Source organism: Eleutherodactylus coqui, chromosome 3 (assembly GCF_035609145.1).
Source record: "Eleutherodactylus coqui strain aEleCoq1 chromosome 3, aEleCoq1.hap1, whole genome shotgun sequence".
Taxonomy (NCBI): Eukaryota; Metazoa; Chordata; class Amphibia; order Anura; family Eleutherodactylidae; genus Eleutherodactylus; species Eleutherodactylus coqui.
The window spans coordinates 196,410,963-196,425,139 of record NC_089839.1 but is presented as its reverse complement, the minus strand read 5'-3'; the positions used below and the strand labels follow the sequence as shown (position 1 = coordinate 196,425,139).

At 43.7% G+C, this 14,177-nt stretch overlaps 1 protein-coding gene across 1 annotated transcript in view; it reads left to right on the top strand.

Moving 5' to 3' along the window:
• Window positions 1–10,899, top strand: part of PRRT3 (proline rich transmembrane protein 3) — a 67,796-nt gene extending 56,897 nt beyond the window's left edge. Inside the window, exon 4 of the mRNA XM_066596756.1 lies at window positions 4,102–10,899. Coding sequence (XP_066452853.1) covers window positions 4,102–6,137 — 2,036 coding nt within the window. The 3' untranslated portion in view covers window positions 6,138–10,899. The remainder of the gene's footprint in view (window positions 1–4,101) is intronic.
• Window positions 10,900–14,177: the final 3,278 nt, after the last annotated feature.

Genomic DNA, 14,177 nt, shown 5'->3' with positions numbered 1-14,177 from the left:
GGGACCTTTTTAACAAAAAAGGGATTATCCAAAGCAGTAGCACAAGCCCTGCTACTAGGGAAAGAGTAGTGACAAACTCTCTGGGTGCCACAGTATGGTATTAATGCCTTGGACACTATTGGGGTATATAAAAAGGTTAATTACCCAGTGATATTCCCTATACAAATTTCTTTCTGAGATCTCGGGAATGAAAACATCTTCAGATGCTGCAGACATAGAAGCACATCATGTGCTCTACAAGAACTTCACTGATCTTATTGTATACCACCCAGGCTGACCTAATCCCCTTCAAATCCTGCTTTCTTTTCCTGTGACCTAGAGATTGGATTTGAATGCCCTTGAATACACCAATGAGCTCATCCCTGTGTCTATTGTGCTGTGCCCGGCCTCGTATGTACCTTGCTCTGTGATTTCTAGTATAATACCCTCTGTGATCTGCCCATTGATGAGAAGCTGCAGTTACCGCTGCCATGCTGGGTCAAAGGCACACAATATCTGACATGACGTTCATCTATTGTGAATATGAAGCCCTGTAGCTTTATGCTGGAGGAAGAAACTGGAGGACTGCACAGCATTATGGCAGGCCTTAGTTATCAGTGCGCAACCTGTGTAGTCACACAGGACGCCAGCCATAAATTGGTAGGGGGGGGGGTGGTCACCAGATGTCTTTCAATGTGGATAGGTAAATAAGCCACTGCCAGATACCTCAGCAAAGATGCCATCCAGGGGGCTCCCCTTGATATACTCAATTAGTGCCAAGTTAATATCCTCATTGGGAGCCATCAAGGGTGTAGAGATAGCAGTTCCACCTTAGCACTAGTGCCAAAGGTGCCCAAAGGCCAATGTGCTACATAGGAAGACACAACGTAATATAAATAACGCATTGTAATTTGGAGGCCTATTACAGATTTCGCACTGGGGTCCAAGAGCTTCAAGTTATAAGCTATGCTGATATATTTAGAAGAGTCGAGTCACATTATTATGACGACAAGTTAATATCTAGAGTAACCGCCGTCTGCCGCATGGACAGCAGCTAGAGGGTCTGGGAGGGACTCAGTAAGGTGCTGGTAGGATGTCTCAGGTATCTGAGCCATGCAGACTGCAGCGCATCCCACAGTTTCTGGAGCACGCATGGGGGGGGTGAATCCATAGAGCAAACAGAATGATCGAGGTCGTTCCATAGAAGCTCAATTTGTTTTAACTTTGGGGAATTAGGGGCCCAAGGAATTACTTGAAAGTCTTGGTCATGCCAACCACTGTCAGACATTTCTAGTGTCATGTTGTCTGGGGTAGAAAATCCCATCTACCCCAGGGAAGACAACATGTATGGGTGTGATCTGCAAGGATTGATTCATAACCAAATTGGTTAGAAATGCCCTCCACATGGATGAGCAGGGTCAAAGAATGCCACCAAAAAATTCCTCAGACCACTGCCACCATCAGCTTGTGACTTATCCGTGACTTATCGGAAAAGACAACTCTTTGCCAATCAGTGGTGGTCCAATTCTGATATTGCCGTACAAATTGAAGCCTTTTCTTCCAATGCACCTTTGTTAAGCCTCATGTCCACAGGGAAAATCAGGCCCGCCGCGGATTTTTCATGGAGAATCCGTAGCGGGTCCCTCCTGCCCCGCGGACATGAGGCATAAAAATAAGAATAAACTCACCTCTCCGGACGCTGTGGTTCTTCCTTCCTTCGTGGCCGGATCTTCTTTCTTCCGCCCGGCGGATGTGCTCGGCACACCGGCAGCTTGCCGCGCGCATGCGTCGGGCACATCCGCCGGGCCGAAAAAAGAAGATCCGTCCGCGAAGGAAGGAAGACATGCAGCGTCCAGGACAGGTGAGTTTTAATTATGGTGCGGGTGTTCCGTGGATCCGGACGGCTTCCATAGGCTTCAATAGAAAACTGCAGGAGCCGTCCCCGCGGGAGACCCGCACTAAAATGGAGCATGTCTGGATTTTTTCCCGCACGCGGATCCGCGCCTGAAGGGAAAAATAACATCCGCAGGTAATTAACTACCTGCGGGCGTCCAATGCATCCCCATGGGGCGCGGATCCGCGTGCCGGAAAAAGGCTGCAGATTTTAACCCCGTGGACATGAGGCCTTAGTATGGGTGCAGTGACCATCCGTCTGCTTTGAAGCCCCATACACAGTGGTGTCCGCTGAACTGTTGTTTTAGACACGTCTGGTTCATTCTCATAGTGAGCTGCTTCACTGTAGCGTATCGGTCAGCTCTTGCACACCTTCGTAGCCGACATTCACCTCTCATATCAATGGCACGTGGGGCTTCTCAGTCTCCATGATGGTTATTTCCAATGGTGCCATTTGTCCACTCACAATACACTTTTATCACAGCAGCACACATACCATTCACAAACTGCACTGTTTGAGGAATACCACCACCCTTGGCTGAAAAACAAATAATCATCCGTTTTAGTAACTCCGATAAATTACCCCTTTTACCCATGAGGTCGAGTGATATGTGAGCAGACAGCACATCGCACACCTTATATACCCACCAAGTACACCACCTGTCACTTCCTTCCTGGCTACAAGCTGCTGACATCAAAAGTTGCAGGTGGTCATAATAATGTCACTGGACTGTGTAGAATGAATGTCAGCTATATCAGTGTATGAAGGTGACATAATCATTACACCGAATGCCTTCGGAATAGAAATGCTAGAATTAATCCAAGAAAAGCACATCACGTGTTTATGCCCATCAAGCTGTCAAGAACCGTTTCTGACGCTTGAATTGTTTATACATGTTTGGATTAACATATCTCACGTTGCGCTCGGTCCCATGGTAACGGCCGATCCGTGAAGTGGGACACAACAGCACATATGGATGAATCAGCTGCATAACGTGGATCGAAGTAATATCTCAAGTAAGATACCAGGACCAGTGCCATGAATGTAGCTCATTGTACTCGGGGCACGACTATGACTATAGGGCCAAGGAATGCAGACGTTTCACTCGTATATCATAACTGTCCGGTCTCAGAATTCAGGCTTGGACTGATTACAGCTTGCAGAAATATATAATTATTATTCATCACAAACATAAAAAAATATATTTCTTCCAAGAGTAGTGTTATCACTACACCAAGACTGCTTGTAATAAATATAAGAGCATGCCAACCATTCATGATGAACATTTATGAAATACCGCTTGTTGTCTAATGAGGATGTGAAGACTTTATTGCGGAATCACTTGGAAAAGTCCTTAAAAGATTTGTTTGAGATTAGAAAAAAGTTCCATCTTTATTCTTGAAACAGCATCACTCTTGCCTGTAGATTGTACCTGGTATTACAGCTCTGCCTTCATGTTTGAGGTTGCTCATGATGGTGAGTGCAATTGTCATCTGCAGAGACAATTTATGGTCCAAAGTCTACAGAATCTAAAGTATATAAAACTTCAAGGGGTTTTCCAGAACTGTAAATTAAAAAAATGAAGTTTAAAACAGTGTAAAATAAAGAAAAATGAATACTCATCTATTCCAGCAGCTCCCCATCTAGCACTGGAAGCCTGGAGCCCGCCGCTCAGAACCCACAAGAAGCCGTTAGGTGGTCGCATTGCATTCATTGTACACAGACTTCAGCGTTGATTCTACCATGGTCATTGAAACCTGTGATTGGCTGAGCGGTCACATGCACGATGAACAGCATGTCGTTGCCCACTGGCTTCTTCCAGGTTCCGAGCAGCGGGCACTGTTTTAAGCTTGTAATTTTTTTTACAGTTCCAGAAAACCCCATTAAGATAGCCAAACTTACCAATTTCAATAGTCTAATTTATGTGGTGGTGTCCTGACTCTCCCCCAGCAACAGATGGGGAATCAGAGGACAGACGATTGGGCAGTTGGAACTCAACATGCCTGATCCTTTTTGTACTCACTAGAGATAAGCCACTACCAACACTGTCCGGCAGCGGCTTACACCCTTGTCATGATTTAGAAAACATGGCTGCTCAGTCCTCTGGAAGGTCAGCAGGAATAGCGGTCCTCCAACAGTTATATAATGCATATGGCTAGCCTTAGAAAATGTGGTTTCCTATTCTTGTCCATATTTGTATGTTAACCTTCTTAATTACTTTTTTTCAGACCCAGTGCCAGACTCTTCACGTTCTGAAGACACTTCTTCATCTAAAGAGTCCCCGAATGAAACCAGAAAGAATGGCCGTAGAGGAGAAATAAGAGTCACAACCCAGAGAGCCATTCATCGTCCTCACCTCTTGGATATCCCAACCAACTACCCTTCCAAAAAGCCAACCTTGGATACTCCAATGTGCTCCAGAAACAGCGGCACATGTGAATTTGTTGGAGCCAATCAAACTCTACTAAAGTGGGATGACCTACAGCGTACCCTAAGCTTTGCCTGGGATATGCACGTGTATGGGACTGGCACCCTCTTCTTGTTGCTGTCAGTAATTGCGCTCATTAACCTTATTGGATCTCCTATTTTACGAGTGTCCTATCTTCCTTACATCATTCTTGCCAATGCCCTTCTATTTGTATTGGGAATTCTACGGGGGGTGTTCTTTCTTTTTGATCCCTATGGGACGAAGATGAAGATTACACAATCAGTTGCTCTTGTATTGTACAATGTTACTTTCCCACTTATGCTAACTGCATTTGCTACGTTGGTGTTGTTGGTCTTGAAGATTGCCCATCTTCAAGTGCTACCACCAAAGTTCCAGAGCCTCGCCTTGCTTTCGGTCATCGCAGTTATTCATTTCATTGTCCTCCTAAGTGCTGATCTCCTAACCCACCTTCTGAATCCTTCTGTAAACATGGTCTTGCAGATCCTCTCCATTTCATGGGGAATTTTTTTAATGGTTGGCAATTTTGTAGCATATTACCAGCTAAGAAAGAGTAGTAGTAAGGACATTGTAAATGAGACGCGAGTATCGCCGACTGGTGAAGATATTGTGGTGGTTCAAACCCAAGGAAGGAGCATCAAGTGCATGTTTACATCCTCTAGAGTGTTATTAGTAGGTAGTATTTTTGGACTTCTGTGTTGTGCCCTGCAGGTATATGCCATACTGTGGCTGTATGGATTACTCGGCAGGAAGAATGAATTTTCCTGGTCCTGGTGGTTTCTTCAGTTCTGGTTTCGTATATTCGAATTGGCTCTTTGCTTCTGCATGATCTTTGTAGCATCCCACAGTTTCTGCCTACAGTGCAGTAGCAATGACCATACCTGCTGGTCCAAAATCATCAGCTACTTCTGCACCTACAAGAAAAGTGATGCTCCGGAATATCCAAACAACTGCTACGATTGGACAAACAACGTTCAAGACAGGATAGTCAACAATAACATCAGCAAAAGCATAATTCGCAACCAAGCTGAAAACGTTCCTCTAAGGATCCTCAAGGAAAACAATGAGACTAAGAGTAGTGTTACTGTAAATAGTCAGTCATCATCACCACTCTTTAAACCTAAGCCTGAATCTATTTTTGGGCCAAAATCGCAAAATGTGACCATGGGACGCTCTTACACCAGTATTTGTTTTGAGAAGGAGTCAATGCTCTCGCTTACAGATCTGGAGTTTCGTCCACCATCGCCCATCAATCTGAGTAGAAGCATTGATGAGGCTTTGTTCCGAGAACATCTTGTAAGAGACAGCATATTTCTAGATTCTAGTCTCCAGTATCCCCATTACCTGACCAGACAGGACTCTTGTTCCTCTTTAAAGGAATGCTCTGCTTTGAACCAGACGGTAGACCCACTCATTTCATCTGACTTGAAAATGAGAAGATGCAGCAACCCCGACTACCTGTACAGCACGACCAAGTGTAACTCAACGACCGATGTCGACTCTCCAAGTGAAAGCCTTGAGCAAAGCAAAGAGCTCCCTCGCGATCTTACCACTGACGCAGTGGCGTCGGTTAGCTCCATGGACAGCGTTTCCAAAGGGTCAATCAAAATCAGTTGGAATCCTTGGCGCCATGGCCGATCTTCTGTTGAAAGCCTCCCTCTCGAAGATGCACCTACAACCCAACTTCTAAAGCAGGGATCGCAACCGAGCATTATGTCCAAAAGCAGCGAGCTTGAAAAAAGCCTCGGGAGAAGATTGATTGAAAGAAGTCAAACCACGGATTCGCACAGTATTGCCAGTGAGACCATCGAACTGTGAGCCTAAACCAGTGTTTCAACCACGGACTTGTTGTAAAGCAAAAGGTGCCTGGTTTTTTTAAAGAAAGAACATTTATATAACGTCAAAGAGGAGACCCCATGACCTCTCGTTGAATATTATATTCAGTGGTTATAAGCACACCAAGCTTCTGTGTTTTAGGAATCTCCATATCTCTCCGTTTTGTTACAGAACTGTTTTTTATGTATTTATTTTGGATTGCAAAGTGTGACTTCCTTCACCGGATTGTTATTTTTTTTTACCACAAGATGGACACCTGTGACTTCTGTCTATAATATTGTCTTATAAAAGCACTTAGTGGCAGAACACGTGAATTTCTGTTGGACTTAACCCTATGAAATAGTATTGTTTTATATACAACCTAAAGAACTTACCTAAAAAGTAGTGCTTTAGGCAATGAGGTACGAGTTGAACCAGATGTTTCCTTGATAACCATTTTGAGGCCTACACTGTCATCCTGCAATGCCAAGACCTAACCAAAAAAATTTAGAGAAGTCTTCTTTTTTGGACTGTGGTTCCTGACAATCAGACAAAAGGAAATCTCAAAGCCTATAAAAAAAATGATTAGGAAAACACTATGAAGAACAGGATGCAATCACTACATCTGTGTATACCGTATAGCCATACTGTAAATACACACCGTATTATGTTGCATGCATAATGGTACATCTCAAACCAACATAGCTTCGCTGGGTATGTTTTATCTTATGTGCATAATAACATCTAAACGTGCAAGAAACCCAGCTGTGGAAAGTTCTAGCTACGTGTTATGGTTTTGTGACTTTTTGAGAATTTTTTTCTGAAAGGGTAATTCCACTTCAGTGGAAAAACGTTCACAAAAGCTTATACCAGCCTATCCAAAATACTTTGGGATCCTGCTGTATTAACTAGTGAGCCTCCACATTCATTTCTGGCAGACAGGAAGTGACAACAGGAAGTGAGCGTGACCCGATCCTACTTCCTGTTATGTCTTACTAACCAATGACAGCCGACAGAGCATGAAAAAGATCTCCAGGTAAGTTAGAATTTGAGGAGTAAAAGACACCAGCAGAAAGCCCATCCTATGTAGGCAGCTCATTTGGCTACAAGGGGGCCACAAAGAGAAAACAGCCAATGGGCAGTGACATTCTACAGGGCTTTCCCTCTTTGGCATGGCGCTCCATACTTTCCAATATATTAGGAAGATTGTAACTTATGCCTGCAAATAAGTTTTGCTTACTTTTTATGTTTTACTTGACGCTTTACCAGCCCCATTCGAGAGAGGAAGGTAAAAATGTACTAGAAGAATATAATACGACTGGTTATATCCATGCAGTCAGAAAACAGAGGCTTCATTTTACTTTCCCCCAATTTAGAAGAAAAACTGTCATGCTCTGCTCCTGACCGCCTCAGGCCCAAGTTGCTTCAGCTGCCATTTACAGGACTGCACCCCATTTGCTGCTTCAAAATATTCCTCTATATATAGAACATTTAGCATTGTCCAATGGTAAACTATTAATGGCCTATCTTTAGGATACTTCATCAATGGTAGATTAGCAGGTATCTGCAGCCTGGTCAACTATTTATCAGGGGAGTGCTCTTGTGTACTGAGCTGTTTTCTGTAGGAAGCAAACAGCTCTATTCCTGCTGCAGTGGCCTGACTTGGTATTGCAGGCAAAGTTCCCATTGAAGTGTGTAGGAACTTAGCCCGTAATACCAAGCCTGTCCACAGCAGTGAGAACAGAGCTGTCTGCTTGCTGCAGAAATCAGCATGGTGCATGAATGCAGAGAACAGATTATCAGCTGGTGTCTCTGGAAATGTGCATCCACCAATCTACTATTGATGGCCTACCCTAAGCATAGGCCATTAATGGTTTACAACTGGACAATCCCTTTAATACAGTTTATTATTTTGGTGAAATCTCAAGAAATAAGTGCATGGTTATCATCTAAACTATGCGCATTTCTGGTTTACTGAGATCTAACAACACCCACCTCCTTCCCAACCCTGCTTATTTTGCTTTAAAGGGGAAGTCCAGTCAAAATGATCTTCTTATCTGTCATACAGTAGATACAAGTGAAGTCTATGATCTGGGTTCACACACGATTTGTGAAATGGAATGGATGCCTAGAGAGCTGAGACCCTTTGGCATTTTCAGCATTGAGTTATTACTTTCAGTGGACCTTCACTTTGGGAGAAGATTCTTCAGAGTGCAGAGGGTGGTTGGGTGGGGGGGTATAATACCTGCAGTTCTTCTCTGCCATTTTTCCTATCCGCTGGTTCCAAATCCTGTTTTCAGATGGTCCAAGATGACTGATGCAATCTTCAGACTGCCTAATTCCCACTATTCCAACACTTACTGCTGTCTTATTGGCCAGAGCCACTCACATGATCAGTATGCACTAGATAGTTGGAGAATTGCTGCAGGCATTTTGGACAGCCGGGAACGGGCAGATCAATGGGCGCAGCAGAGAAGAACAACTGCAGGTAACATAACGCCCGCTTCCTCCTCTCCCAGGACAGGATCTTGTCTCGAAAGTGGAGAGTCCCTAGAAGGCCTTTTACTTGGGTCAATGATCAATCTGAGTAGAAGTGTCCATTGTCCAAGGTAAAGGTGCCCAGTGATAAAACACTTGGCGGATTTTTATGCAGTCACAAAATAATCTTTTGTCGGCATTATATCCTCAAGTCCAAACAGGAGATATGCCCTCAACAACGTCAACTGCTTCATACAAATGATCGGCCAAATAGCCATTCACACACGCTGCCGCACAGTAATTTCGGCATGTAAAAGCAAGCACTGATTCTAAAGGACCCTTTAGAATGTTGTGTCAGATTCTCAGTAGCAGAAGTCTCCCCGCAGTGCCAAAGGGGTCTAACCTCTCTATAGAGTTCTTTCATTTTGGAGATCAGACATGATCTGCTATCCCATTCTTCACCAATGCGTGTATCTTTGACAGTTCAGAAGATTACTTGGACTGGACTTTCCCTTTAAACAGACTGTCCAGTTTGTAAACTATCAATGGCCTATTTGAAGGATAGGACATCAAAAGTAGATCGTCGGGAACCTGCCACTGGAAATACTTGACGATCACCTGTTTGCCAGGCCAGTGTGCTCCTTAAGGGCGCCCACCCACTGGCGTTTTTTTACCTGCGTTTTGCGTTTTGCGTTTTTCCTGCACAGGCATAGAGATAACATGTGTTCCTGTCCACTGGCGTTTTTTTTGCATTGCGTTTGCGTTTTTAACATAGGAACTGTCAGTTGCATATGTGTCCTTATTTTTCTCCTAATGCACCCATGAATGTCAATGGAAATTAACGGAAAAGCCGCGAAAACGCCGCGAAAAACGCGCGGAAAAATCGCGGAAAACGCAAACGCCAGTGGGTGGGCGCCCTAACTGAGATGATTTCTGCAGGAAGCAAATATCTACATTCCACGGCAGTGGCCAGGCGTGATATTGCAGACAAAGTTCTTATTCTCTTCAGTCAGAACTTGGCCTGCAGTACCAAACCTGTCCACTGCAGTGAGAATGGAGCTGTCTACCTCCTGCAGAAATCAGCTCAGTTCATTAGCACACCAGCCTGGCCCGGCTAACAGCTGATTGGCAGAGGTTCCCGCTGGCAGACCCCCCACTAATCTTCTACTGATGCCCTATCTTAAGGATAGGCCATGGATATTTTGCAACTGGACAACCCCTTTAAACAAATCAAAGCCCAAAGAGGGGCAGGCTCTGGCCATTCCCACTTATGTAGCTGCTGGTCAATTTAAAATATGCTCTATGCCAGTTGTAATGGAGGTACATAGTGGCAGCGAGTCCTATTGATAGTATGACAAAGCACATATACCTCACCCTAGGCCAATCTACTCCGTATAACACCTACTGCCACATATTCCTTTTGACAGTATTAGACAAATTCCGTTAGAAACAAGCCACATTGAAATGCTGACGTGAAGGGTTACTCCGAAACGAATGACTGCCAGTATTTCCCCACAAAAGACACACCCCTGAGTCAGAACTCCGCCCAGTCATTATCCAGTTCCTCCCACGAGCATCCTAACTCTACCCTCTTTTATTGAATTCTTTGCTGAAGACCTAAATAATAACCTGAAATAGACTGGTTGCTAGGGACTTGCTGCCTGACAACCCACATAGTGTGCCCTTAGCAACCAGACTGTCAGATGTGTCTGTTGCGAAGCTGGATTGGCACTGTTCTGACAGTAAGAAAAGGGAAAAGCTATATTTTGGTGGAGAACCCCTTTAACATTCTAGCCATAGGACAACTTCTACCACTGTGAGCAGGTGATGGACGTGTTAACCCATAGTAATGTCAGCTACGCCAGCCGTTTCATATTGCTCATGGCATATCCAGTATTTGCAGTTACCTTGTAATGTGAGGTTGCTGTATCTGTGTGTAGGTCTTTTTACTTCTGGCTGTATATATGTACACTACACATCTTGTGGCTTTTGTTGCACCAGCAATCTTAGAATCTGAAGACTTCATAGTCATTGCTGAATCTACAAGACATCCCTGAGTCGGAGATGAATTCGAGACAGGGAGGTCAGGAATGTGATAATGGTGTAGACTGTGGAGGGTGGAGTGAAAGCTGTGACAATCCGAGACCATCCCCAACGTGGGATCATGTCTCATCCACTGCACAGGAGCCGTATTTCTATATACCCTAGTGTCAAGGCTTGGTCGGCCAGCCATACAGCGTGCCAAATTACACCTGTACATACAATAAAATAAGTCCTTAAAAACCAATTGTGTGATTGCATGAGTCATTATTTTTATGCCGAAGTCACATTATTTATTTGTCACTAACACGCAAAAGTTGACTTACCTCCCATCCAACCAACCGAAAACAACATATGAAGTCTAGTTTTAGTATGAAAGCATGAAAATCTACCATAGAAAAGAAGACAGTCAACGGATCGCAGCATTAAAAAGTTAGAGTTTAGAGGGTATTGTTTCGCCTTGTGGAGAGTAGGCTTAGTAGGTGAAAAGAGGCCATGCAAAGCATCACTGGGAAATTTGGTATGCAAATGGCATAATGCCTCTGCAGCACCACTTATAATTTAGTGTCCCTATAACTCAGTGTCTGGATTTTTAACAGGGTTTGTAACATGACTAAGAATATAAGTCAAACCAGAGTAAATGGAAACTGTTATAGCCCGCAGTGCCACCAAGTGGCTGAAATGTGTAATCTGTATGAATCATATCAGCCCTAATATATGCTAGTGCGTTTCAGTGGGGCCACAGTATGCTGGGATTTTGATCTAGTAAAACACAGAGTGTTTGGAGTGAACTTTATGTAGATCGTGTCATGAGAAGGGTTCACAGAGGGAGGGCGTCGTTGGTCTCTCGCAATATAATCGCCCAGCGGGTTACCAAGGCAACAGGACGACAGATACCGGCATCCTGTATTGCCAGTGCCTGTGATCACTGTAACAAGCGATAAGGCATTGCAGGACAGAAGTCCTGCAATGCCTTATCATAGCGAACAGAGCTTGTATGGTGCAAGTCCCCCACAGGGACATAAAATGTGTAAAAAAAAAAGATAAAAATAATGTTCAAAAAAGAAAAATGTAAAAAAAGTTTAAAAAAACCCTTTTGTTGTGCTTTATTCATATTAGCATAATTTTTTTTTCAAAATTAAAATCCCACATATTTGGTATTGTCATGTCTATAACAATGCGTACAATATAAGTTAAACACGCTTTTTATCCTACATGGCAAAAAGCGTAAAAAAAACTCCCTAAAAACTGAGGCAAAACACAAATTTTTAGCATTTTACCTCCCAAAAAAACGCAATAAAAGTGATCAAAAAAGCCATATGTACCCCAAAATGGTACCAATAAAAACTACAGCTTGTTTCACAAAAAACAAGCCCTCACAGAGCTCTGTCCATGGAAAAATAATAAAGTTATAGGACTTTGAAGCAATTTAGAAAAAAAAAATGATTTCCAAAAAAGGGTTTTTATTGCGGAAAAGTGGAAAAACCTAAAAAATTGTAATTGTACCGACCCACAGAAAAATGTATTGTTTCATTTATGCTGCATGATTAGCGCTTTACAAAAAAAAATCTATGACAGAATTGATGCGTTTTCTCTTCCTGCTATCATAAAAAAAAATTATAAATTATGTACACAAAAATGGCACCAATAAAAAGTACAGTTCGCTACACAAAAAACAAGCCCTCATACGGCCACGCTGACGGAAAAATAAAAAAATTATGGCTTTTGAAAAATGGAGATGAAAATCCGCCAAAAATCGTTGCGCCCTCAACGCCAAAAGAGGCCGTGTCCTTAGGGGAATAACATGCAATTAATCAACAAATAATTTAGGGCCGAAAAACAAAAAGTTCAAAGTCAGATTCATACTTGGATTCCCCTCCCTTGGGATTGGCAGCCTGGGGATTCCTTATCTCTTCCTTTAACGGTAGTCCTGCACAGGGACCTCACACTGTGACTTTGAGTTACTTGAGGCGGCAGACATCTTGTGTTGCTGAGTCTACAGAACAAAATCAAAGGCACAAAAATACACCACAAGCGGCGAATCTGTTTTATATTTCCTCTATTTATTTAGCTGGGGTGAAGCAGCATGTGAAGGGTGGACATGTCTGGGGTGGTCCTGGCGAGATATCAATGAAGTCTTATCCAAACATTGCACACTATTCATCAGGAACAGGGTGATATCAGACAAACATTGTGCTAGGCCGAGCAGCCAACGACATACGAGAGAGCACCACTGCCTCATATCCCATTATCACATAGGTAGCTGGCATGCAACCAACAGCCGAGTCTTATGGCATAGATTAATCAAAAATGGTGCAAGGGAATAAAAGCATTATTACATGGGGAGAATAGAGGGCCTTGTGGAGGCACACAGAGTGCCTAGAATAGAGACATGCTGCTGTACATAATTCCCTACCTTAAAGGGATTGTCCATTTTTTATTAGACAGGTCAGCCAATGATAAGCTGATCACATCCGAACAACTCAGTGAATAAATATGGTACCAGAACCAAGCTCATAAAGTAATTACAGCACCAGGACCAAGCTCAGTACATAAATACAGCAGCAGAACTAAGTGATCATTTTGCAGGGGTGCCGATGGGCAGTGACGTCTCAGAACATCAGAGAGGAGAAGACAGACTCAGGAGGAGGAGGATTCTTGTAGTACCACAACATGCTGCTGAGTGGAGGAAGAAGATCATTAGGCTGGGCGGACCTAAGAGGGGTCCCCAACCTACAACCACCTGGTGTCCCTTCTACAAAATGGCAGCCAGCATCCTGTGTGATTGCATGTATCACATGTAGCTAAGGCCAGCTAAGCTGCTGGGACCCCCAGTAATCAGCCACAAACTGTGGGGGATCACTGCAGTAAGTACTTCATGCCCCTGCAGCACCCCCACAGATGAGATTATGAATTACACTGAAGTCAACTACAGGGTGATATGGATCCTCCAGAGAAATAGACATCCGGATCTCTGGGAGAGTTGGGATACACCCCTGTAATGTATTGGCAGACGTATTAGTTGCCACTTTAATAGAATTTTAATCAGGCTAGTGAACTAATTTATTGACGACTTTATGTTTTCAACGTGTATCCAGTCTCGCCATAATAAACCTGCAAGTCTAAACTTCTGCCAGGTTGCATTCGGTTTATACAGTATGTCAAATATATTCATAACCGGCCTTAGCTATGTGCAACCCATGCAGTCACACAAGGCATCAGTCACCACCCTGTAAGGTGGCACAAGGAAGATGAAGGCTGTGGGCCATCACCTCCTTAGATCCACCTGGCCAAATGATCTTCTTCCTCCATGTGGCAGTGTCTTTGGAGCAATATGAATCCTCCGTCTCCTAGCTCTGATGTTCTGACATGCTGCTGTCAGCCCATCAACGCACTGCAACATAATCTAGAGTCTCAGTTACAGGAAATGTGGAGCGATATGCCACAGGACACCATATGAAACCTGTATGCCTCCATGCCTGCCAGTATCACATCTTGTATCCAAGCTAGAGGCGGTATAACAGG